Source organism: Scyliorhinus torazame, chromosome 10 (assembly GCF_047496885.1).
Source record: "Scyliorhinus torazame isolate Kashiwa2021f chromosome 10, sScyTor2.1, whole genome shotgun sequence".
NCBI lineage: Eukaryota > Metazoa > Chordata > Chondrichthyes > Carcharhiniformes > Scyliorhinidae > Scyliorhinus > Scyliorhinus torazame.
The window spans coordinates 147,138,707-147,165,526 of NC_092716.1; the positions used below are offsets into that span (position 1 = coordinate 147,138,707).

A 26,820-nucleotide genomic window follows, 5' to 3' on the forward strand; every position below is an offset into this window, starting at 1 on the left:
GATACCATCTATACCGGTGACTCACTAATATATTAAAGGGACAGTCTGTAATATAGTCAAATTTGCTGACGGTATGAAAGTAGGAAGAAAAGCCTCATGTGAGGTGCGTACAAAGATTCTGCAAATGTATATAGACAGGTTAAGTGAGTGGGCAAAAATTTGGCAGATGAATATAATATGGGGCAATGTGAAATGGTCCACTCTGGTAGGAAGAATAGGAAAACAGAATATTATTGAAATGAAAAGAGATTACACAGTGCTGTGGTACAGAGGGACATGGGTATCCCTGTTTACGAATTACAAAAAGTGAGCATGCAGGTATAACAAGTAATTAGGTAAGCAAAGAGAATGTTGCCCTTTGTTGAAAGGAGACAAGAGTATAAAAGTCTGGAAGTCGTGCTACAACTGTACATGGCATTGGTGTGACCACGCCTAGAAGACTGTGTACAGTTTGATCACCTTACTTAAGGACGGACATTCGAAGAAAGTTCACTCAGCTGATTGCTGGGATGAGAGGTTTGTCTAAAAAGGAAAAGTTGATCAGATTGCACTTATCCTCTTTGGAGTTTAGAAAAATGAGAGGTGATCGTATTGAAACATATAAGATTCTGAGGGGATTTGACAGGGTACATGCTGAGGCAACTTTTTGTGGGTATCGAGAACAATGGGGAACAGTTTACAAATGAGGGAGTCTCCCATTTAAGACCGAGATGGGGAGGAATTTCTTTTCAGTGCAGTTAGTGTTAGCGGGCAGTGGAAGATGGATCATTGAATATATTAAAAGCTGTTTCAGACAGATGTTTGATTGACAAAGGGATCAAGGGGCATAGGCAGGAAAGTTAAGTTAATGCTACAGTCAGATCCTATTAAACGCCAGACCACACGCAATGGGCCAAATGGCCTACACCTCCTCCTATATCTTATGTAAGGAGAACAACTCCAGGTTGTCTGGTCTCCTCATATTAGTCTGGTCTCCTCATATTATTCAAGTTCCTTATCCCTTGATTTAGTAAATTCCTTCTACACCTTTTTAAAATGTTTGACATCATTCCTAAAATGTTATGTTGAGAATAATATTAGCTTTTAAATTCATTCACAAAACTGCTCATATTGTTTTTGATTTTAACAGCAAGTGTAGGTGAAAATGTATGCAAGAAAATACCTTGTATGGTTGAATTCATAGTGTCCACCTGCCAGAAGCAAAACACCATGTTATAAGGGAAGTATAAACGTACAATTTTACAATATTTTATCTAATTTTATCATGCATGTCTCTTACCAATATTAAATTAATGCATACAACGGATAGGTTTAACAGCACTGCAGAAGTGAAGTCCATGCTACACAAAGCTCTAGCTGCACCTGAACATAGAAAAAGATGGAGTTTGTTAAACGTTGTAGACAATAACATTCATAGTGCTACTTATTTAAAATTCCAATCGTTTTGGGACCCTACAACGGCAGAGAGATGCCAACATGGAATTTCCAATTTTAATCTTGATACCTCATTATCACTCTATTTCATATTTTACATCTCCAATGCTGGAGAGCATGAGCCCTGTATGACACAATATCAGCTTCAGTGCTTAAAAAGAAAAGGTAAAGGTGGAATCTGGAGGAGTTCTGAGCATCTGTATGGAAAAATTAAAAAATCTAAGATAGTATCAAGGGGGTCAATCCTTGTTTCAATGTTGCATCACTGGATATATTGCTGGATGCAGTAACAAGTAAGGAGGAAGTAATTGTGTTAAGAAAAAACAAGAAACATCCTGTGGTCACCAAGGAAGGGTGGTAGCAGGTGACTGAGTAAATCAGCAATGAAGTAGGCTTCATAGTTTTTGAGTATAAACAATAGCTCTTTACCAACAACTCACAACTGTGTACATATATTATATGATATACACAATAGAGGGTACAAGCATAGAACTGACTCCATCCTAAGCCTTGCAGATCTCTGTCCATCTAGAGACTGACCTTATCTCTGGGTCATGTGTCTTCTTACATCACTGTGTGGGTGAGTACAGTAATCCGTCCCATATTACACCTGTATGTACAAGACCCTAGACTACAACTCCTCCCAAGGCCAACAATGGTAGCACTGCTGCCTTACAGCATCAAGGACCAGGGCTCAATTCTGGCCTTGGGTGATCGTGTGGAGTTTTGCATGTTCTCCCTTATCTATGTGGGTTTCCTCCAGGTGCTCCAATTTCCTTGCACAGTCCAACGATTTACAGGTTAGGTGGATTGGCCATACAAAATTGCCCATAAGTGGGCATTGCACTTGGGAGGGCCGCTTGATGTCCTGATGGCGAGTGTCAGCCAGTGGGTGGGGCTGGTATGGCAGAGGGTGGGGTGCAGGAATGGTGGGGTGGGGGCACTCATACGCCCGGTTTAACTCAGCAGAACCAGGTCCAAGGTGGGTGGTCAGTGGGGAGCGCAGCAAGATGGCTGCCTTGCAATGAAGTGGGGTCTTCTTTCGGAGGGTGGGTGCAGACTCGATGGCCTGAATGTCCTGTTTCTGCACTGGAGGGATTCTACGTCATCTATGATACCATCTGTCTTCTTAACTGCTCAGGAGAGAGCTGCTTCCGGACAACTTACAGCTCAAACATCTGTTTGTTGCCATTCCTCAGTGGTTCAAGGATCATGCCTATGACCAGAAGTCAGACTCCTTAGGCCAAAGGCCTTAGGCCATGGTTCATTGTCCGAATCCAACATAATGACCATGTACCAGGACATCAACATTCCAAAACAAATAGCCGCATTTTCTGATGTCACCCAAGAAACATGATCGTGTGCCTTCAGAGTTTTCAGTCTTGATGTCACGGATTGCCTTTGGAAAGTCTGTGTGCTAGAGGTCATGAGTGCCACAGTTTACTAAAGTGCCCCTCTTGGTGGCTGTGGAAGCATTGGGCAAGGCACGGATCTTTCCTGTGATTGCGCTTCACACTGCAGTGTTAGCAAAATCACTTTGCGGGGCAGTTCAGGAATGGCTTTCCTTGACATTGATGGTCTCTGCATTTCTGGTATGGTGGACTGAGGGTTGGTTTCTACCGAAAGTCATGTTCTCTCCCCTTACCTTGGTCCTGTATTGCTCATGTAGCTCAGACTGTCTAACTATCCGATTGCATTGAAGCCCATCTTTAGTTTTTAAGAAATCATTGAATCATCAACATCGGCCACAATTCTGTCTCGAATGAGCTGAGTTTAAATTCCTGTATTGACGTCACTCTGTCAGCTTGTAGAAATGTCTAGAAGGAATTGGCCGCATGTCAGGCAGCTGGACTCTCTCGTATTAAAGTTGGCTCTTTCCAAATTTTCATTGGATCTTAGGTTGAAAAAATGTCAAAAGGATTTTGAAACTTCCACAAATTTGGCAGGTGACTTATCGATAGCTTACCGTGCAATGATGCCATCTGCAACTGGCCCAATTGAGTAAACAAGCGTATTGACTTGTTCTGCTTCTGATTTTTTATTTATATCCACAGCAATGCCGTATCTTAAAAATCCTGAGTGGGATTCTCTGTCGGCAGACGCTAGAATCGGGATATGTGATTGGGTGGAGAATCAATTCTGGCACCAAAATCAAGACGGGCACTGGATTCAAGACAAATCGCGGCGGACGCCGGTTTCAAGCCAAATCACAATTCTCCGGTGCCTTGACAGCGGCGTCAAGGAGTTCCACTCCGTACATACAGTAAATGCCTTTGGCATATCATTGGCCTGACCCGGTATTCTCTGGAGCCTCCACGATTCTCCAGCTGCACTGGGGGAAATTCCCAACAGCAATGTTTTTAAAAATTCTGCTTTTAAAAATCGAGAAACAGGCGCCGTGGCTGAGAGAGTGAGAGGAGGTGGGACACACAGAAGCGTGACCACGGGCTGCCAGACTAGATACTGACGGCGGTGATGGGCATGGGGCTGGGGTGACCCCCCTCTGGACGGGGCAGTGTCCAGGCACGGCCTCCATTGCAAGGCAGCCATTTTGCTGTACTCTCCATTGACCACCCACCTTGGATTTGGTTTTGCAGAGTGAAACCGGGCGTATGGGTGTCCCCACCCCACACCACCACTCCCGCATGCCACACCCTGCCATACCAGCCCCACCCAACCGGCCACCACTCATCATCAGGGCATCACATGGCCCTTCCAAGTTCCACGCCCACAGTAGCTCCTACAGGAGATGCCGGGCAGAGGCTGTGGAACGTACCAATGGCATGGGCAGCGCTAGCCGATGGTACCCCTGGCAGCAGGGACAGGCGTCAGGGCCAGAGACCCCCACAGTTCCGGGCACCGATGGAGAGACACTGACAGAGAGACATGCCGTGGCAGGGTCCATGTGCCAACTATGTAGCCCAGTGGACCTGGTTGGACACTGGGGTACGCACCATGCTAACACGTGTGCCATTTACCCCCTGCGGACAGTGGATATTGGAATTCAACCAACATTGGTGGCCTTCCCCTAGTCATAGCAGCCATGGGGAATACAGCTGTATGAGCTGGAGCTGCTCGAGGAGGAGGAAGCTGCAGCAATAGAGCCTGCCCCAGAGCAACAGGAGGCAGCCGCTGAGGATGGAAAGCCGGCTGCCGAACAGGCTGAGGAGGGGGAGGTGCAAAGGAGCCACCGCATGAGGCCTCGTGTATACCGGCAGCGCCTGTCATTTGAGGACCTGCGTGATCGGGCATGCCGTCTTAGACGTCGGCTGAGCAGGGGGACAGTGCAACACATCTGCTAGATCATGCCGCACCTCGCACCATGGGGGAATAGGGGAGGACACCCATCCCGACTGTCAAGGTGATGGTCGCCTGAACGTTTATGCAAAGGGTCAGAGTGGGGATCTGTCTGAGAACTTGGTGCACAGGTGCATCCACGCCGCCACGGTGAACCTATATGCCCAGTCGGCACAATACATCTATTTTAATGTGCACTTAGCCCACCAAGATACCCGAGCAGCGAGGTTTGCCACTATTACCGAGATGCCCCGGGCCCAGGGGATGTTCAACGGGATGCATGTCACTCTACGAGCACCTGCAAACGACAGATCGCTCGACACAAACCGAAAGGAGTTTCACCTAATGAACGTGCATACCCAGGCAGGGTGCATGACACCTTCACCCTGGCACACTCAACGATTTCCAGCCTCTTCGAGAAGCACCCCCGGCTAGGGGGTTAGCTCTTGGGCAACAGGGGTTATCCACTGCAGCCGTAGCTGATGATACCTATCCGGAGGCCACAGCTGACAAAAAGACCTGCTATGACACCTATGCAGCAACCAGGAGTGTGATCGAGCGGTGCTTCGGCATACTGAAGATGCAGTTCAGTTATGGCACTGGAAGGTCGCCCGCATCGTGGCAGCCTGCTGTCCTCCGCAAACATCGCGCAGCAGAGGGGCAGCGTGCTTGAAGAGGAGAATGAACACCAGGCCATGTCTGACGAGGAGGATGTGGGGGAGGGAGAGGATGGCCAGGACATGGGACCCGGGCAAGCACGGGAGGCTGCACAACGTGTACGGCAGGACCAACACGCACAGAACGCCTCAACCGCCTCCAGGTTCACCGACTAGGGGAGGGACTGACCAGGGGCATGGACACCACATTCCACCCCAGCCGACTAACCCCCTCCATTATACATACCTGCCGCAATAGTGTTCGGACCCTGGGTTGGCAGTAACCGGGTATGGTCCATGGGATAGAGGATAATGACGACCCCGCTCTGCAATGAGCTCTGGTGCTCGGCATCGTTTGACCACGTCTGACTCCTGCTCACGGTAGCACTTTCCATCATCCACATGGATGATCCCTGCATGTGAGCTAGCCATTCCATCACACAGTCCCTGGGGTGGTGGAGGTTGGGACAATGGGGGGGGGCTGGGGGAGTGGTGCGCGATGATAGGATGAGGGTGGGATACCAGCGGGTGAGCACTGGCTGAACTGCCCCCCAATGTCCACCCATTCCGCCCCTGCGATCCCATTGCGGCAACCCAGACCAGCTCACCCCTCACTCCCATCGGACAGAGCACCGAGGTAGGTTGTTAAAACATATATTTAGGACCTTTTCTTGGAGAAAGATTTCTCTCAAAATGTTTGTTCCAGCCTGAGGGAAGCAACAATGATTGGACTGATAGCGCTGGTCCATCTGTGTGGAGAGGTGTCTGCAGGCTCTCACTCTCTCCGGTATTTCGTCACGGGTATAACTCCGATCCCTGGTTTCCCGGAGTATGTGGGTGTCGGTTATGTGGACGATGTCCAGTTTGTTATGTACAACAGCGATCAGAAGGAGTTGATTCCCCGGGAGCAATGGATGGTGGACAGTGAGGTGCCTTAGTCCTGGGAACGGAAGAAGTTTGTTGCACGGATGCAGGAGCAGTATTTCAAAGTTGATATTCCAATCCTCATGTCCAGGACCAACCAATCAGGAGGGATCCACGTTTACCAGATGACGAATGGCTGTGACCTGAGGGATGACGGGACAAGTGGATTCAGCCAATACGGGCGGGATCGACAAGATTTCATCAGCTTCGACAAGAGTAACATGGTGTGGGTGACTCCGTCCTCTGGGGAAAGAGCATCAAAAACAGGTTGGACCAGAACAACGTCATCAGCCAGGGATGGAAAAACTATCTGGGGTGGAGTGTATCGAATGACTGAGGAAATACCTGGAATATGGACAGAGAGAACGGAGAGTCGTTGCCCCCATTGTGTCCTTTGCCCGTCTGGATGATTCTAACCGACTGTCCTGTGTCGTCACCGGGTTTTACCCTCAAGCTCATCGAGGTGAATCTGTGCGGAGACGGATTGGTGATTGATGAGACCCTGTCCAGTGGGATCTTACCTAATCACGAAAGGACCTACCAGATCCAGAAATGGGTGGAGTTTGATCCAGAGGACCAGGCCAAGAATTCCTGTCGGGTGGAGCACAGCGGACTGAATGAGACACTGGTGGTGATTTATGTATCAAAGCCTCACTCCCTGGTTTCTGTTACCGGTCGGGATTGTGCTCGGGATCCTGGTGCTGCCCATTGCTCTAATCATTGTGGCTGTCGCATCTGCAACAAGAAAGGGAGAGGGAAGAGCGGCTACAATCCTACAAAGACTTCTTATGAAGGGGATTCTTCATCCAACTGCTCCACAAATCATGGAGTGGCCTCCAGTGTCCCTGTTGGTAATCTAGGGACATCAGCCACCAAGATCAGTGGTAGGAGAGGATGACAAAATCTGGGAAGATGGAATTTCGGCGAAATAACAGCGAACAACTGATTCAAGCTTCACATATGCAACTCTGTGTAAATGGATCTGTAGTGATGGTTTGTCAGAGATTTCTCGGTTGGGAACTTATTTTTTTTTTTTTAATTTGTTCTGATCCATCCTGTTTATCCTGGACAGACTCTGGAGCAGTGGTTCCCAATCTTTTATATGTCATGTCACACCTTTATACTATATAAAAAGTTTAGAGGCACTCCTCCCATTTTCTGTGCCCTCTTCCCTTATTCGGAATGTTGTTTTTAATTTCTCCCTGCCCTCTCCCCGATTTTTAAAAAAACCTGTCTCTGTCTCTATCGCTTCTCCCAGGGTTTTCGTGCCCTTTTTGAGTTTTCACTTTTTGGGCACGCACACCGGACCTTTGTCTTCAGCTCCAAGACCCGTTGGCCAGGTGCATGGGCCTGACCAACATCAAAAATCTAAACTTTGCTTTTGTGCCTCTTTCCCAGACACCACATCGGAGATGCCAAACTCAAGAGCTGTTGAATTTTGAATCATTTTTGCAGCACACTGGTTTCGAATCCATCTCGCTCACTGCCGATTAATTCATTGGGAGCTATTGCTCCCTGCGAGCTCCACTCCTGCTATTCCCAAAGAATACTGGGAGTCCCTAAATGGAGCTCTCGGTGGGTGCCAAAAGGAGCGCCTTGCTCCTGGCCTATGGCACTGGAAGCAATTTGGTTCACACCCTTGCTGGACATGAACCAGATTTGTATATTTAAACTAATTTAAACACTTATTCCTGTTTCTCCTCCCCAAGTCTCCCAGCTCTCGGGATTCTCCGCCCGGGGCCTCCCAGTTCCCGGGATTCTCCGCTCCCCCCCCGCCCCCCCCCCCCCCCCAAAGCACAGCATGAAGCCGGCGGAAATCACTCCTGGTCTCCATCAACATAGACCTGATGTGATGATCAGGCTGGGGGCTCAGAGGCCATTGGAGCATCCGAGCGCTCAGTGAGGCAGTGCCACTGCTGTGTTGGCACCACCAATGGGTGGCGCCAGAGAGGGGAAATGGCCATGAAAGCGGGGGAGAGGGTGGGGGGGGGAAACTGAGGGTGGGGGGGGGGAAACTGAAAGGGGGGGGCGGGAAGTGAGGGGGAGGGAGGAAATTTATTAAGATGGGGAGTAGGGCCTTCGGCAACTCCATATCAGGGTGTTAGTCATTTGGGATGTGGAGGAGGGCTGGATTTCTGCCAGTGCTGTAGACGGGGTGTCTGTAGGCTTGTCTGGAGATCAAACTGCCCTTTAGAAATTGCGCCCCCATCTCGGAGGAACAGGCCTAGCTGGCATATTTAGATCCTGCACACTTCTTTCCTGGCAGGAAACTCCCCAAGCTCCAAAGAACTGACTAAGGATGAGTGAATTCCAATGGGAATATCGAACCAGAACAGCCGGTGGAATTCTGTAGAGGACAGGTATTTCAAATACAACTAGTATAGGTAAAAGATAGCTGTTTTAGTACTCATTTTAAAAAATGAGAATTTCAGCACACATAAATTCAGGACTTCAATATGATACATGAAACAGCATAAAATTCCATTATAAGATTATAGCAGCACAGTTGCAAGACAATTTGACACTGCTTGTGCTAATTGTCAAGGCCAAGGACTGAGTTCCATGGCAACTAGGTGGCAAGAGTCCAATGCAGTTTGTAAGAGCATTGAATCATATATATATTCTCGATATGAAGTCTCAGTTGTTACATTAGCCAAGCCAGCTAAAAGATTAGCAAAATATCACATTCCATAACATGTAGACATGAAACAATTAAAAAGCTGATGTTGCACATTGAAGATGGATGGCTTGCCATCAAATCACATGTGTTTGAGTCTAACCCAAACCAATTAGGATTATACTGGGGTGTAATTAGACGACTTAAGACAGATATGAAAGTGTATAACTGAAAAGTTTCACCCCTCCATTTTAGTTATTGTCTTTGGGGGTTATGTCAGTCTAACAGTCTGTGTCAGTGATGTTAGTCCACTTTTGACTTTGAGTTTGAGTTTAGCTGAAGATTAGCTTTCTCTCTCTCTTCATGTTTCATTGCCAGACTTTGACCTTTTAAAAGTTACTTTCGAGCTGTCTGCCTAAGCAAAGAAAGATAATGTCTGTAATTCTCTAAAAGCTTTGAATTGTCTACGAAGTGCCTTTTAAATGACTTTCAAATTGTAATCAAGCGACTACAAATAAAACAATTCTTTTTGGCACCTGAGGAGTTTATACTGCAAATTTCTGCTGAGTTCCAGTATTCTCAAAGTGCTACTGATAACCGAATAGCAGAGATGATATAAATTCCTTCAACTATACACAGTCGAATAATACAAGGAATCGAACAACTTAACACAGTCTACAAATATTACAAATCTTACAACTTGTCGTATTGCGCCAGGACTTGATTCATCAACTAAGCTTCCCCCAAATTTGGCGTAGTTCGACAGGCAAAAGGAATTGTTTTAATTGTAGTCGCTTGATTACAATTTGAAAGTCATTTAAGAGGCAATTCGTAGACAATTCGAAGCTTTCAGAGAATTACAGACATTATCTTTCTTTGCTTAGGCAGACAGCTCGAAAGTAACCTTTAAAAGGTCAAACTCTGGCAATGAAACATGAAGAGAGAGAGAGAGAGCTAATCTCAAACTCAAAAGTGGACTAACATCACTGACACAGACTGGTAGACTGACAGAACCCCCAAAAGACATCTCTAAAATGGAGACTATAAAGGACAAAACTGACTAAACTAACAGAAAGACAACACAAAGACATCTCCTCAACACACACCCAAAGACAATACACAAAGACAATACACTAAAATGGCGGGCCGAAACTTTTCAGTTATACACTTTCATATCCGTCTTAAGTCGTCTAATTACACCCCAATATAATCCTAATTGGTTTGGGTTAGACTCAAACACATGTGATTTGATGGCAAGCCGTCCATCTTCAATGTGCAACATCAGCTTTTTAATTGTTTCATGTCTACATGTTATGGAATGTGATATTTTGCTAATCTTTTAGCTGGCTTGGCTAATGTAACAACTGAGACTTCATATCGAGAATATATATATGATTCAATGCTCTTACAAACTGCATTGGACTCTTGCCACCTAGTTGCCATGGAACTCAGTCCTTGGCCTTGACAATTAGCACAAGCAGTATCAAATTGTCTTGCAACTGTGCTGCTATAATCTTATAATGGAATTTTATGCTGTTTCATGTATCATACTGAAGTCCTGAATTTATGTGTGCTGAAATTCTCACTTTTAAAAATGAGTACTAAAACAGCTATCTTTTACCTATACTAGTTGTATTTGAAATACCTGGCTTCTACAGTCGGCCCTTTGATAAATCGAAAATTTGAGATATATCAGGAAAGATTAAAATACATCATTAATGCGATAAGATAGGTAAAAGCGCAAAGAATCATTGCAGTTTTAAACAATAAAATTGACACTTAAAATACAACAGGCATTTCAAAATAATTATTATAATTAATAAATTAATCAAATTTGATCCTACTGATTCGGTATTAATAAATTATACAATATGTTAATAATAGTAAAATAGTTGATTGATCAGTAATATTTCAATAATAGCATTTCAGCTCAAGTTCATCAATTACTGGCTCGCCAAATGAAGGAATCTTTAATTTATAGGATCTTAACCTGTCGAACTACGCCAAGTTTGGGGGAAGCTTAGTTGATGAATCAAGTCCTGGCGCAATACGACAAGTTGTAAGATTTGTAATATTTGTAGACTGTGTTAAGTTGTTCGATTCCTTGTATTATTCGACTGTGTATAGTTGAAGGAATTTATATCATCTCTGCTACTCGCCAAAATGAAGGAATCTTTAATTTATAGGATCTTAACCTGTCGAACTACGCCAAGTTTGGGGGAAGCTTAGTTGATGAATCAGATCCTGCTGACTACGCCAATTCTAAATGGCTTGTAATCAGAAGATTCTAGGTTCGACTCCTGGCTGGCTCGCCAATTTGAAGGAATCTTTAATTTATGGGAATCTTAACTTGTCGTATTGCGCCAGGACTGATTCATCAACTAAGCTTCCCCCAAACTTGGCGTAGTTCGACAGGTTAAGATTCCCATAAATTAAGGATTCCTTCAAATTCACACCGTTTTCCTGCCCGAAATGACTGCCATTATTTAGGCGAATGCCGCCCATTGCTTTCACTATGAGGTTGGGTGGGCATGCGGAATAAGGGCATCTGCTGCCTGGCCAGTCCCAGGGACTAACGCTGGCATGGGGGAAGTAGGAAGAGCTAAAACCATAGGCTGAGATCAAGAGGAATGAGCTGCTTGTGGGGATCAGGAGCCTATTTCACAGAGATACTGTGAAAGCGTGAGATGTTTTGTTTGTGTTTTTAAAACCAGAAACTGTTTCCCCAATTTTTAAAACGTTAAAAAATTTTAAACTCCAATTTCTACAATAAACTATACATATTTTTTGCTTCCTGTCCTCTGTAAAGTCCTCCGAACAAAACTAATACCACTATGATGGGGAACATTGATACTTTTAAGAATAAATTATGAGAAATCCAAAAAAAAACATTAATACAAATGTATCCCAGAGACTATCACTTTGGTTGGGCACATTATTGAAGAGGCTCCAGGGACACTATCTGGTGTGCACCACTACATAGCATCCTGTAGTCGGTGGAGGTAGGAGCAGTCGAGGGGCAGGATGATCGGAGGGCAGTCAGAGCCCAGGACCAGCTGCTGTACAGACGCGTCCCGGGCTTCTGGAACATCCAGTCCTAGCCACAGTGCAGATGCAATCAGAGACCCAGGGACCACAAGAGGGGATGACGGCGGGCATCCAGCACCTGCAGGCACTGGTGGAGGGTCCATCGCGCAGGTCATGTCTGCCACCCAAGGGGTGCGGCTGCGGTGAGGAACTGGGGGCGATGGTTTCGGCTATGGATCAGTGTGTCCAAGGCCTGGGCCGTTCTGTGCAGGCAGCCATGTCCAGAGCCACCTGGACATTGCAGCGACGCTCCTCAGCGTGGCCCAGTCACAGAAGGCCAGGGCTGGGAACGTCGGTGGCATGCCCAGGCACTGTTCGCCATTGCGCAGACACTAGGCGGGGTGGTCCAGTCCCAGAGGGAGGTGGACCAGTCACTGGCTGCTGTGGCACAGTCGCAGCATGATGTGGTGCATTTCCAGATGGAGATGTTCCACTCCCTGTGCTGCATGGCCATGAGCGTGCAGACCCTGATCGAGACCAAAGCAGGCCTCCAGGACTGGCAGCGGCAAATGCTGGGGGGCCTCAGGGGAGCTTGCATCCCTGTCCAATGGAGTAGCCCGGGGGCCCATCGGGCACCCCAATGGAAGAGGAAGTGATGGGGCCCGTGCCTGTGACTCCCGCAGGGGACGTGCCGGAACACCGCAATAACTCGGACCGCACCCCCCCTCCCTGTCCATGTGCATCTGGTGGGCAGCGCAGGCAGAACAGGGGCGTGCACCACACAACTCGGGACATCCGAGCAGTGGCCGTGCCCATCCAGGCCGGGTGCCCCAGAAGACGAGCGCCAACGGGGACTCTTGTCACAGGGCAGGAGTCACAGCAGACTGCCTTCACTCCTGCTGTTCCGTCTGGGCAACCGCCTGGTGCAGGGCACAGTTTAGTTAGAGGGGCTAGGGTACAGACTGTATATATTTCCGCACAATAACACCTGTTAACACCGTTAAAACCTGCCTCAGTGCACTGTTTGATGGTGTGGGGGTGACTGGTCAGGCTGGCCGGGGGTTGGGGGGGGGGGGGGGGGGGGGGGGGGGGGGGGGACTAGTGCAGGCACTGTGTGAGATCTGAGCAGCCCTCAGCCGGGGCAGCTTGTCCCTCGAACATGTCAGGGACCGCCGAGTGTGTCAGGATGAAGGAGTCGTGCACACTGCCCAGATATTGGGCGCAGAGGTGCACAATGCACAGCTGATGGTCACAAACCAGCTGGATATTCATTGAGTGGAGCCCCTTTCGGTTAGTGTAGAGCGGGTCTGTTAACCGCAAGTGCCCGTAGGGCAACATGCATCTGGTCTATTGCCCCGGGGCATCCCGGCAATGCATTCAAACCCCGCTGCTTGGGCATCTGATGGACTCGGTCCATATGCAATGGATTTATTGCTCCCCCTAGGCATTTAGGCCCTCCGTAATGGTGCCTCCGTAATGGCCGCGAGGTCTGGGAGATCTCGGACAGGTCCCCATTCGGCAACTGGAAGCACCCCGTCGCGTAGACGTTCAGGAAGACCGTCACCCTATACCTCCACGGTGCAGGTGTGCCATCATCTGGCAGATGGTGTTGCACTGTCTCTCTGCTCAGCCGGAGTCTCCGACGGCATTCCCAGTCTGGCAGGTCCTTGAATGACAGGCGGTGCCGATACACACGATACGCACTGTGGCGGGGAATGCGGTGTGAGGGTAGGCGCACCCATACGGCCGGTGTCACTACAGAACCAGGGGCCGAGGTGGGTGGGCAGTGGGTGCGCAAGAAGATGGCCTCCGTAATGTTGGTCGGTGCCTAGGCACTGCCCCAGTCCTGTGGAGGGGCACACTGGATGCTCGGTCTTTACCCCCCTTCCCTCCACCGGCCCTGGCAAAGGGCTCCCACCCCAGCCAAGCACGGCTCGTGTCCAGGCCTGCAGCCCGCAATCACTCCACTCCATCTCCTACCTCTTCTCGCTCTCGCTCAGCAGCCACGGCGCCAGGTTCATGATTTTTGAGACCACTAGTGAACCATGCCATCGGGAACTCGGGCCCATCGGATGTGGTGAATCTCGAAGGCTCTGGAGAATAGTGGGCGGTATTCTCCCCCCCCCCCCGCCGCCGGGTGGGAGAATCGCCGGGGCGCCGCGCGAATCACGCCACGCTGCCCCGACCCCCGCACGTGATTCTCCCACCTCCCTGAAACCAGCGCCACGCGAATCACGCCGGGCCACTCGGAGAATCGCCGCAAACGGCAGCGATTCTACAGCTCGGATGGCCGAGCGGCAGCGCGGTAAGCGGCCTGGTCCGTCCACACCTGGTCGCTGCTGGCAGGTACTCATCCTGGGGGGGGGGGGCCTCCGAAGTGGCCTGGTACGCCAACCGATCGGCGGGCGGCCATGCTTTTGCGGGGCGGCCTGGGAGGACGGCCACCGCGCATGCGCTAGTTGGCGCCAGCCCAACTGCACATGCGCGGGACCAAATGCGCCGCATTTTTTACGCGGCGCCAGGTCTCTGACGCCGCGCCCCCTGTAAATCGCGCAATGCCCATGCTAGCCCAAGGAGGGGGAGAATAAGTGTCTGGGAACGGGCGGCGACGCCAGAGTAAAACACTCCGTTTTTTTCTCCGGCGTCGGCACTTAAGACACCCGTTGGGAGAATCCCGCCCAGGGTGTCAGGCCCGCTAATGATATGCCTACTGGACTTCAATCCTGTGCAGCGAGCAACACATTTAAGCCATGTTCGGGGTGACGGAGCATCCCCATTTGGCAGCAAACCGGCACCTAGCTCGATTTTGGCGTCGGAAGCTACTCTCCGCGCCAATTGCATTTCGCCGTCAGCAAGCGGAGAATCCCGCCCTTCAAATTTTGTTCATGTTTTAAAAAACTCAATTCAACAGACTAAATATAACTTAGTAGCAACTTATATTCTGAACTACAGAAAAGAGAACCCTTATTAATGTCTATTAATGTCTTGACACAATCAATTACACCAAGAAAACTTACATAAATATTCATTACAGCATGCTCTCCACAGAATTATAATTTTATAATCTTTATTGTCACATGTAGGCTTACATTAACAATGCAATGCAGTTACTGTTAAAAAACCCTAATTGCCACAATCCGGTGCATGTTCGGGTACACAGAGGGAGATTTCAGAATGTCCAATTCACCTAACAAACACGTCTTTCAGGACTTGTGGGAAGAAACCGGGACACACGGAGGAAATCCATGCAGACACGGGGAGAACGTGCAGACTCCGCACAGACAGTGACCCAAGGTGGGAATACAAACTTGGAACCCTGGCGTTGTGAAGCAACAGAGCTAACCACTGTACTACCGTACCGCCTGACAGTAAAGAATTACAGTGTTTGTCGGAAACAGGCTAGTCACTAAAGCTTCAAATGGCTTCACGTCTCCCTGTTTCAACGAGTCATAATGTTCCATGACTTTGAAGGTACTTTTCGTCAGTAAAGTGTAGTGATCTGCATCACTGTATATACACAAGAGGCTAATGTAAATACACTACAACTAAATAACCCCTAGAGGGAGCACTAGAGATGTATAAAATAGACAGTCGAAAGCCAGGAGCAGACTCATCACAGGAAGGCAGCTAGTGAGCAGGACACAGACAGACATCTCACATGTAACATCTAGTATAAGCTCTGTAAAAATACCCGACTTACTCAATACAGCATTTAGTTCAACTGGAAGTGCTTTATTCGGACATAAGAAATAATATATGGTACCAGGCGTGGCTTCAGAACGCTTACTAGACAGATTATATAAGATTCAGAAAGAAAGATCGAAAAGAGAAATTTCAAACCGGATATTCGACTGTGGAAGACTTCGCAGCATATGGATCCGCGACGACTAACTGATTCGATGGAACTCGTTGGAGCTCCATGGCAGCTGGAAACAACCGATAATTTAAGTTATAACTGGAAAATGTTTGGCCAGATGTTCCAATATTTATCGCAACAAATGATTTGAGCACAGCCTCTGACTACTCGCAACAGCAGGACATGAAGCTGGAGAAATCTATAATTGCTTTAATCAATTAGAAGGTGAAGACAAGTTCAAATTAGAAGTAATAGTCGAAAATTTAAAGATCACTGCATCCCAGAGTGCTAAAAGAGATGGCTAGGAAAAATTGCAAATGCACTAGTGATAATTTACCAAAATTCACTAGACTCTGGGGTGGTCCCGGCGGATTGGAAATTAGCAAACGTGACACCACTGTTTAAAAAAGGAGGTAGGCAGAAAGTGGGTAATTATAGGCCCAGTGAGCTTAACTTTGGTAGTAGGGAAGATGCTGGAATCTATCATCAAGGAAGAAATAGCGAGGCATCTGGATGGAAATTATCCCATTGGGCAGATGCAGCATGGGTTCATAAAGGCAGGTCGTGCCTAACTAATTTAGTGGAATTTTTTGAGGACATTACCAGTGCGGTAGATAACGGGGAGCCAATGGATGTGGTATATCTGGATTTCCAGAAAGCCTTTGACAAGGTGCCACACAAAACGTTGCTGCATAAGATAAAGATGCATGGCATTAAGGGGAAAGTAGTAGCATGGATAGAGGATTGGTTAATTAATAGAATGCAAAGAGTGGGGATTAATGGGTGTTTCTCTGGTTGGCAATCAGTAGCTAGTGGTGTCCCTCAGGGATCAGTATTGGGCCCACAACTGTTCACAATTTACATAGATGATTTGGAGTTGGAGACCAAGGGCAATGTGTCCAAGTTTGCAGACGACACTAAGAAAAGTGGTAAAGCAAAAAGTGCAGAGGATACTGGAAGTCTGCTGAAGGATTTGGATAGGCTAAGTGAATGGGCTAGGGTCTGGCAGATGGAATACAATGTTGACAAATGTGAGGTTATCCATTTTGGTAGGAATAACAGCAAAAGGGATTATTATTTAAATGATAAAATATTAAAACATGCTGCTGTGCAGAGAGACCTGGGTGTGCTAGTGCATGAGTCACAAAAAGTTGGTTTACAGGTGCAACAGGTGATTAAGAAGGCAAATGGGATTTTGTCCTTCATTGCTAGAGGGATGGAGTTTAAGACTAGGGAGGTTATGCTGCAATTGTGTAAGGTGTTAGTGAGGCCACACCTGGAATATTGTGTTCAGTTTTGGTCTCCTTACTTGAGAAAGGATGTACTGGCACTGGAGGGTGTGCAGAGGAGATTCACTAGGTTAATCCCAGAGCTGAAGGGGTTGGATTACGAGGAGAGGTTGAGTAGACTGGGACTGTACTCATTGGAATTTAGAAGGATCAGGGGTGATCTTATAGAAACATATAAAATTATGAAGCAAATAGATAGGATAGATGTGGGCAGGTTGTTTCCAATGGCAGGTGAAAGCAGAACTAGGGGGCATAACCTCAAAATAAGGGGAAGTAGATTTAGGACTGAGTTTAGGAGGAACTTCTTCACCCAAAGGGTTGTGAATCTATGGAATTCCTTGCCCAGTGAAGCAGTAGAGGCTCCTTCATTAAATGTGTTTAAGATAAAGATAGATAGTTTCTTGCTGAATAAAGGGATTAAGGGTTATGGTGTTCGGGCCGGAAAGTGGAGCTGAGTCCACAAAAGATCAGCGATGATCTCATTGAATGGTGGAGCAGGCTCAAGGGCCAGATGGCCTAATCCTGCTTCTAGTTCTTATGTTCTTATTGGATTGGATTGGATTGGATTTGTTTATTGTCACGTGTACCGAGGTACAGTGAAAAGTATTTTTCTGCGAGCAGCTCAACAGAAAAATACTTTTCACTGTACCTCGGTATGTTATGTTCTTATGTTATGTTCTTATGTAACACCAGTAACAATACTGCTTTACGACATTCAATGCGCGGAGAACAAATTGCACAGGGAATGAGTGATGCGAAATTCAAACAATCATTATCAGAACAGAAAGGTTTAACGCTGGAAATCGCGATTGATAAGTGCAGATCACAAGAAAAAAAATAACATTAAGTTTTTACCAAGAAAGAATGCCAAAAACATTCTTCCCCACGGGTCTAAAGAAGTTAAAATGGTGTCTGAGCACATTTTAAAACTGCCCAGGGAACAAAAGACGCAATTCTGGTTCTGCACATGCGCAGGAAACCGCAGCTGCGCATATGCAGTTGAAAATAGCCGTTTTATGTGAAGACCGTTCTGCGCATGTGCAAGTGGCGCATGCGCAATTGAAGAAAGACATTTTTGGATGCAGTTCGTTCTGCACATGCGCAAGCCGCAGTTGAAGAAAAAGCGCACAGTAAAGTTAAATTGATTTGTGTATGCGCAATCGATTGCTACGCATGACGTCACGAGCTTCATGACATCAGAAGACTCAGACCACACCCACTTAAAGGGAAAATGTCTGAAAATCACAAACAAGACTCTTAAAGGCACAAAATCCAAAAATTCAACCTCAGAAGGAACATCGTTGCCTGGACCTCTAAGGTGACATGTTAATTCAAAGTGAAACGCTCAATAACAAATCCGAAACAACAGAAGATGATTTGCGTATCAAAGAATACTACTCAGACGTGGCTGAGTTGTTCGGATATGATCATAAAAGCATCAGCGACACGGTTGAAAAGCTCAACACGACTCTACTCATGGTAGATGAATCCAATACCATGATGCAACGGCAGATCGTCAATACATTGGGTGATAGCAACCTGTCAAATACCCAAGAAGAAAACGATCCCACACAGAGAGTACTGATCGACTCCGTTGAGAGAGCATAGATCGACTCCACAGAGAGAAAACTGCACGACTCCATACAGAGCAATGAAAGACTCCACAGAGAGCGACGCATGCCTCCACAGAGAGCTGGTGGAAGCAATTAAAGACTCCAGAGCATTGACCTTGCATGAAGAAGACTATGAAGGTCTATCCACCTTACTTGAGCAACCAAAAGCAGACTATGAAAGTCCACCCAGCTCATGTGAACAAAAAGAAAAGACTATGAAAGTCTACCCAGCTCATTTGAATAACAAGACGATGAATGTCCAACCACTGTATGCACGAACAGTGACACAGTGATCACAATCAGCATACACAATGTGCAAGATCACAGTGAGACTGACAGATCTCAGCTCATCTGCACAGAAGCACTCAACAATCAAAGTAAAATTACTCTTAAGTGCGACCGCATCAATTAAAATCTCATCCACTCTTGGCAACCCACAAGAAACTGAAATCTTGACGACATTGACTCCAGAAGAGGAGCACCAAGAGACCAACGATAAAGCAAATCAACTTGAAATGACTCCAGAAGAGGAGCATCAAGAGATCAACGCTGAACAAAGAACAAAAAAGAACAAAGAAAAGTACAGCACAGGAACAGGCCCTTCGGCTCTCCAAGCCTGCGCCGACCATGCTGCCCGTCTAAAAAGCTTCTACACGTCCAGGGTCCATATCCCTCTATTCCCATCCTGTTCAGGCATTTGTCAAGATACCCCTTAAATGTCACTATCGTCCCTGCTTCCACCACCTCCTCAGGCAGCGAGTTCCAGGCACTTGCTACCCTCTGTGTAAATAAACTTGCCTCGTACATCTCCTCTAAACCTTGCCCCTCGGCATCTTAAACCTATGCCCCTAGTAATTGACCCCTCTACCCTGGGAAAAAGTCTTTGACTATCCACTCTGACTATGCCCCTCATAATTTTGTAAACCTCAATCAGGTCGCCGCTCAACCTCCTTCGTTCCAGTGAGAACAAACAAAGTTTATTCAACCTCTGCTCATAGCCAATGCCCTCCATACCAGGCAACATCCTGGTAAATCTCTTCTGCTTTTTATTTTTTTTCCACCAACACCCCCCCCCTTTACACGGCCCCCAACTCACATATAAGGGGGAAGGGGGCCCTCACAGCCACTAGCCACCCTCCCCCCCCCCCCCCCAGCGCACCAGGCATCTCCAAGCCCAATCCCCATCACACAAATAATGCTAGCTTTGCACTTTGGCAGTGCCAGCCTGGCAGTGGCACCTAGGCACCTTGGCAGTGCCAGCCTGGCACCCTGCTCACAGGGCAAGAACGTGGGGGCCTTCTATCCCCTGGAAATCCCCACGAGTGTCATTGCATCTGGTCCCTATTTGTGGAGACCAGCTCTGACCGACGCATGCCCGATGTCTCCAAGGTCTAACAAGGTCTCCATGGTACAACTCTGCACATGAAGCAAATCAACCACAAATGACTCCAGATGAGGAGCACCAAGGAATCAAAGGGGAATCACATCAACCACAAATGACTGATGTCACCAGGATCAATGCAACATCAGATCATTCTCATAATCCTCAAGTCAAAACGCTCAATGAAACATCAGATACCACAAAGGACACTGATACCAATAACTTTGAGAATGACTCAAAATAGTCCACATGGAACAGTCATTGAGCGCAACAAGAATAGCAACAAAAACCACAAGAACAACAAGAAGCACAACAAAGATAACAAAAACATAACAAAGACAACAACAGAAACAACAAGCACGACAAAAACAACAAGAACAAAAACAAACAACAAGCACGACAAAAACAACGGAAACTAGAGACAGAAATAACAGAAACAACAAAAACAACAGCAATGAAACAAACAATTACCTGTACAAAATGGTACAACTCTGCACATCAACAGCACAGTCCGAAACAATGGCATGAGTACAAACATAACATGGCATGACAACGAATCTCACAAATTCATATCTGCCCCACAACAAACAAGCAAACCAGTTTTCAAGGCAGATGCCACACAGAATCAAACCGCAAGCACAGGAAAAAGTCATGGTCAGACAACAAAAGTGATTCGACCATTCGAACACCTCAGGATGACTTGTTGGTTACTTAAACACAAGAACACTGACGACATTCACAAATAAATTACAATATCAACATCACCACGTCAACAGAAGAAGAAAGAAACTCAACCGAATAAGTTCATAAAGTTTGGACTCATAAATATTGATTGGCTTTGTATAATCATCAATATCATCACAACTTGTACATATCATCATTTATCTACCTGCTTTGTACAATTTTCTTTAACAAAATACAGAAAAAATGTAAATAGAAAAAAGGGGGGATGTACTGATCTGCATCACTATATATACACAAGAGGTTAATGTAAATACACTAAACTAAGTGAGCACTAGAGATGTATAAAATAGACAGTCGAAAGCCAGGAGCAGACTTCTTCACAGGAACAGCAGCTTGTGAGCAGGACACAGATGGACATCTCACATGTAACATCTAGTATAAGCTCTGGAGAGAGAACAAACTTACTCAATAAAGCATTTATTTCAACTGGAAGACTACGTGCTTTATTCGGACATCAGAAATAATATATAAAGCACTCTCTATCTGCCTGAACACAGTGAATTTTCCTGTGTGATAAAACTGCTGCGAGTTCCTGCTTTTCGACCAATAAACATTCTGTCCTTTGCATGCTGTCTGATAGCTAACAGAAAAAACTTAATTTTTCTCTTCAGATCTCAGCATTCTGATGCCTGTCTCTCTACGTTTCAGTTCAAATTCTTGAGACAACGGCTGCAATAAATAAAATACGCTTCTGTCCTTATTCCAAATGATAAACCTGGCGGCATATACATTTAGTTAACTGACATATACCCCCCGTCACCATGGTGAACAAGTAAGAGATGCTTGCTGTAATTCAGAACTTTTCAATAATCCGGGAGATCGTAAGAGTACAGGGATGCAGTCGGAGGACGAAGGGGGGGGGGGGGGGGGGGGCATGGAGGGTGCCGTCGGTGGGGCACAGAGGGAGCTGTCAGAGGGGGAGCAGAGGGTGCAGTTGATGGGGTGCGGAAGTCACTGGGGAGTCTGGCAGATCCTGGGAGGTCAGTTCGCCAAAGTAGATATAAACTCTACTTACGCAGTTTTGTCATGCCCTTTTGGGCGTGATTCTGATTCTGACGTCGGTCCTGCAAGGGAAGCCGGACAATGCAGCGGTAGAACGTGCCTGTTGCGCGGGATCTACCGACCACCCTGGCACATGTTTCCGGGGAAGGCGGCCGGCAAGAAAGATCTACCGATCTCGTTGTTGTAAACAGGGTTTCCCGTTGACCGTACCCCTCGTCACCAGAAACCCGTGCGCCGGCGTGGGACCAGAATTTCCTGCCAGCGTTTACATCTGGAAAATCCCACCCATAGTGTTTAGATTTTTGAGGCGACGACATGAATAAATTAACCTCCATTTACACAAAAGCTTGCTACTGTTTTTAAGTTGAACGCGCACAATCTGGGGCTAAGAAACGCACACACCACACACATGTTCCTCTTCAAAACTACAATGATTACAGATGTAGCAATCTGGGATGGCCACTTCCAGAATACAAAATGGACGCTCACAAAGAATGTAGGGAAATGTGGACAATGCTAGACAACAAGCAGGCACAGTCTGAATGTATATTTGGAAAGCAGTTACCAGACGGAATCGAAACTCTGGGTCGATTAGCATATTGATGTTCCATCTCCGAGGAACAAAGGACTAACACTCAGGTAGTTGATACTGTTACAGGCATCCCGGCGCCAGAAAGACACGAGCAAAGCAAGGCCAACGGCCACCCAAGACACGCCCAGCCATCAGGGCACCCCACCCCTTTATTGGTCAAGATCGATAACAATCATCGAGAAGCTGCCAAATTAATTGAGACCAAGTTTAAGGCCCGCCTAAAAGCACGCAAAGCCCCTCCAAAGGAACCGCCATGAGAGATTTGCTCTCCTGGATTCGGCTCTCAGCTGGAGAGACCCTTCCACCTGCACCACCAGAAGCAAGTAAGTTCAAGTTCAACGCTCGCTACCAGACGGACGACCTTAGCTGTACTCCTGCTACCTCTTCGAACCCAAAAGCCTCAGATCCGAACAACGGCCATTGTTCCTCTGACCTAAGTGGGCACCCGAAGTTAAGTATAGGTGTTAGTGGTAGACATAGTTTAGCCTGTAGTGTTATTGTGCATGAGTAAATCATACGGTGTGTAAATAAAGTAGCATTGACTTTGAACTAACTAACTGGTGTATTAGTTCTTTGATCGGTATTCGGTTGAACCTTGTGGCGGTATCAAGGGATACCTGGCGACTCTGAAAGCATATTCATAATTAAGATTAAGAGAGGCGACCTTATAAATCGCCATATTTATAGCCACCAAAAGAAAGCAACATTACTGGCGACTCTAGTGGGATTCGAACCCACAACCTTTGAATTAGAAGTCTAATTGGAAAAAGAAAAACCACAAGCATAAGACCAATACTGATCAAACCTCCAAGATTCGGAAGTGTGTTATTTGCATGCGTACTAACAGGGATATAAGGTAAACCTGAGAGACTTTGTTGCGTAAAACTGTTGGGAGTTTTGTAGGCCGGAAAATAGCGTAAGCCGTACCCGTGTTTACATCACCACTTTATTCCCCCCTGTTCCAAATTCGGTGGAAATCCCAGAGATGGCGATAGAAAATGCAATGAAGGAAATGGAACGCCTTATGAACCCCCAGGAATTCGAGGTCGCAGCGACCAGTAGAGTAGGACAGTGTCCGTAAGGGAAAGGATGGCTCCTTTGGAGTGAATTTTGTGCGAACGATGAAACAGGTCCCGGAAGTATAGGGCATACTTGGTGGGAGAACCTGACAGAGATCCATAAGAAGAGCTTAGGGAAAGCGCGTAAGCCGATGGCAATCATGTCCTGCTTGGCACAATTGCGAGGCACAGAGGAGGTCATGAGGACGCTCCGCAGAGAGATTGACAAGAGAGATAAGAATAGTGAGGGAGATGTGAGTGAGTACGAGAAAGCAAACAAGGAACTGAGAGAGCAGTTAGCGGCAAAGGACAAGGAGATGGCTGATGTCAAACGGACACACCTACCTTTGCTGGACGCTTGTGGATTCATTTCACAGTGGTATTTGGAGAGTTAGCCCGTGCCCATTTGACCACAGACAATATGGGCAAATAGACTTGAATCCTAGTCTCTCACGCGACAGAAGCAGGACAGAGAGCTTGCGCAAATTACGACCCCTCAGACGAGGCCCACAATGAGAAATGGGTACTAAAGAGATTGTCCCGAGCTTGGAAACAGTCCATTCAGGGAAAATCAGCCTACGGTAAAGCAGAGGAAGAGCAGGCAGATGCTAACATGCATCCAGTTAGGACACACCAGAACCCTGCATGGGTAAATGGAAGAAGAAACAGCCCACAGCAGCCGAAATCCCAAGAATGTTACAATCCGGACAATTAGGACACTACGCACAAGAGTGCAATGCGCCCCAGAAGCAGCAGCGCAACCAGCAGGCAGGCACCCTGAATAAGAATAGGGCCAAGCTAATTCATAGTGTTAGCGCCCGTTCGCAGAACGTAGATATGAACGGCACAGATTGACGGTGTTCAGACTCCCCAACTTGGGTCTGCCACACCTTTTGGGACAATTCCGGAAGACCGGTAGTGGCAGGCACAGTCCGGGGACACCCCATAGAATTTCTTTGGGACCCAGGAGGATCCCGCACCACGCTCAACACCTCCACAATGTTTCAAAGAGACACATGGCCCACCACAGAAACTATTACTCTCAGCGGTTTTACAGGGCACTTGCAGCAGGGATACATCACAGCCCCTGTCATGATTCAGATAGGGAACATTAAAACTAAACACCCCTTAGTTCTAGTCGATCTACCCCAGACAGCCGAACACATTTTAGGTTAGATTTTATGAGCTCCCACAATCTATCGTTCGACCCTGCAAACAAATGTGTGTGGAGAATGGCAAAGGCAGCACGACCCCCCGCCACGCTCACAGTTCGAGACTACGAAACAGAATTAGCGCAGTAGGAGACATCTGGTTCGAATCTCGATCCATTAGTCAGGGCAGAGAGGTTAGAGACGTTTTGCAGCGACACAAAGCAGCTTTTGCCCAGCACAAGCACGACTGTGGCAAGATTGCTGGCTTAACAAACATTACAGGTTCCGACCCCAAACCCCAAAAGCAGTACGGCTTTCCCGAAGAAGCAGAGGGAGAAATCTCAAAAGTTATCCAGAGTCTGCTTGACCAAGGCGTACTCCGTTCAGTAGCCTCAACGAGCAACGCCCCAATTTGGCCCGTCAGGAAACCCGATGGATCATGGCGACTGACCATCGATTACCGGGAACTAAACAAAGTAACCCCAGTAACAGCCCCCGCCATAGCCACGAGTCCCGAGACAATGCTAAATTTTTTTTAAATTTGGTTTTGGATATTAGCAATGGCTTTTGGTCCATTCCATTGGATAAAGCGTGCCAATATAAATTTGCTTTCACCTTCCAGGGACAGCAATACACGTGGATGTGCCTTCCACAACTCCCCCTCCATTTTCCACCGACAGCTGGCGAATGGTTTAGCCACATTTTCCCGACCGGATTGCCTTGTCCAGTATGTAGACGACTTGCTACTGCAGACAGACACAAAGGGAGAGCACATTTCGCTTCTCGCTAAACTATTTGGACTCCTTCAACAAATTTGATGTAAAGTGAACCCCAAAAAGGCCCAAATTCTACAAGAAAAAGTAATTTATTTAGGAACAGTCATCACCCATGGCAAACGCGAGATCGAGCAGAAACGCACCGTCTCCATTATCAAATTACCCCTGCCCCATAATGTCACAGCCCTCCGGTCATTTCTAGGACTGGTTGGCTACTGTAGGAATCACATCGACGGTTTTGCTACAAAGGCAGCACCCCTCTCCGAACTCCTAAAGAAGCAAGCACCATGGGAATGGAGTCCACAGCAGTTTTTGGGCAGTTCAATACTTCGCCTACATAACAGGACTCAACCCCATCACCATTTTAACTGAGCACACCCCAACACAACTTCTACAAGATGGTAGACTAAAGGACGGCACAGTCAGCCAAATTTGCACCGCCTGATGGACCCTTCTCTTACAGGGACGCAACATAACAGTGAAGAGGACAAAAACACACACTTTCCTCGCAGACAATTTACACTATGCCGGCACCCCACATGAATGTGAAATCATCTCCACCAAACACAACACCGGACCCTTTGTACCAAAGTCAGCTCCCCCGAAACCAGGTACTCCACCCCAGAGATCCCAGACGCACCCTTAAAGATTTATGTGGATGGCTCCTCCACAGTTTTGAACGGTAAAAGGATTACTGGTTGCGGTATATATGTAGAGGACGCACAGGGACGCGTGTTAGAGGAGATATCTTTGAAATTGCCCGGACATTTAGGCTCACAGGCAGCAGGACTAGCAGCCGTAGTGTATATTGTAGAGCACCCCGATTCGGTCCCGACCCTAGCCGACATATATTCCGACAGTCTATATGTCGGTAATAGATTAACAGAATTCCTACCCCTGTGGGAATCTAGAGGTTTTGTTTCCGCAGATGGAAAACCCCTACCCTCAGCCCCATCACTCCAACATATTCTAAGGACAGCTAAAGATCAGGAATATGGTATTATTAAAGTTCGTTGCCACCATCGTTCTTCCCCCCCCCCCCCCCACCCCCACCCCCACCCCCCCACCCCCCCGGTAACGCTAAGGCAGACGCCCTAGCAAAGGCAGGTTCCAGACACTGTCACTTTTGGAATCCTCCCGAGAGCGCCCCAGTTCAGGTCTCACAGACCAACATTCAGGATTTAGCGCAGGCCCAAGAAGAAGATGAACAGCTCAGGGATGTTTTAAAAGGCAACTTCCCAGCTCCCTACGATAAATACAAGAACACGTTGATGACACATGACGGTATAATTTTAAAAGAAGGTATTTATGTGGTCCCCACTCAGGACAGAAACCAAATGATTTGTCAATTCCATGACAACCATGGACATCAAGGCATAGAAGCAACCCTCGCCCACCTCAGA

General features: G+C 47.2%; 1 protein-coding gene and 1 pseudogene across 1 annotated transcript in view; one reads left to right on the top strand and one right to left on the bottom strand.

Annotated features, from left to right (window-relative positions):
• The window catches only part of LOC140430269 (uncharacterized), a 144,547-nt gene that overhangs the window by 16,847 nt on the left and 100,880 nt on the right, over positions 1-26,820 (bottom strand). The window contains exons 5-6 of the mRNA XM_072517693.1: positions 1,280-1,362; positions 1,163-1,190 (exon numbers count right to left, since the gene is read on the bottom strand). Coding sequence (XP_072373794.1) covers positions 1,163-1,190; positions 1,280-1,362 — 111 coding nt within the window. The remainder of the gene's footprint in view (positions 1-1,162; positions 1,191-1,279; positions 1,363-26,820) is intronic.
• LOC140384772 (major histocompatibility complex class I-related gene protein-like) overlaps positions 6,110-26,820 on the top strand; it is a 29,802-nt pseudogene continuing 9,091 nt past the window's right edge.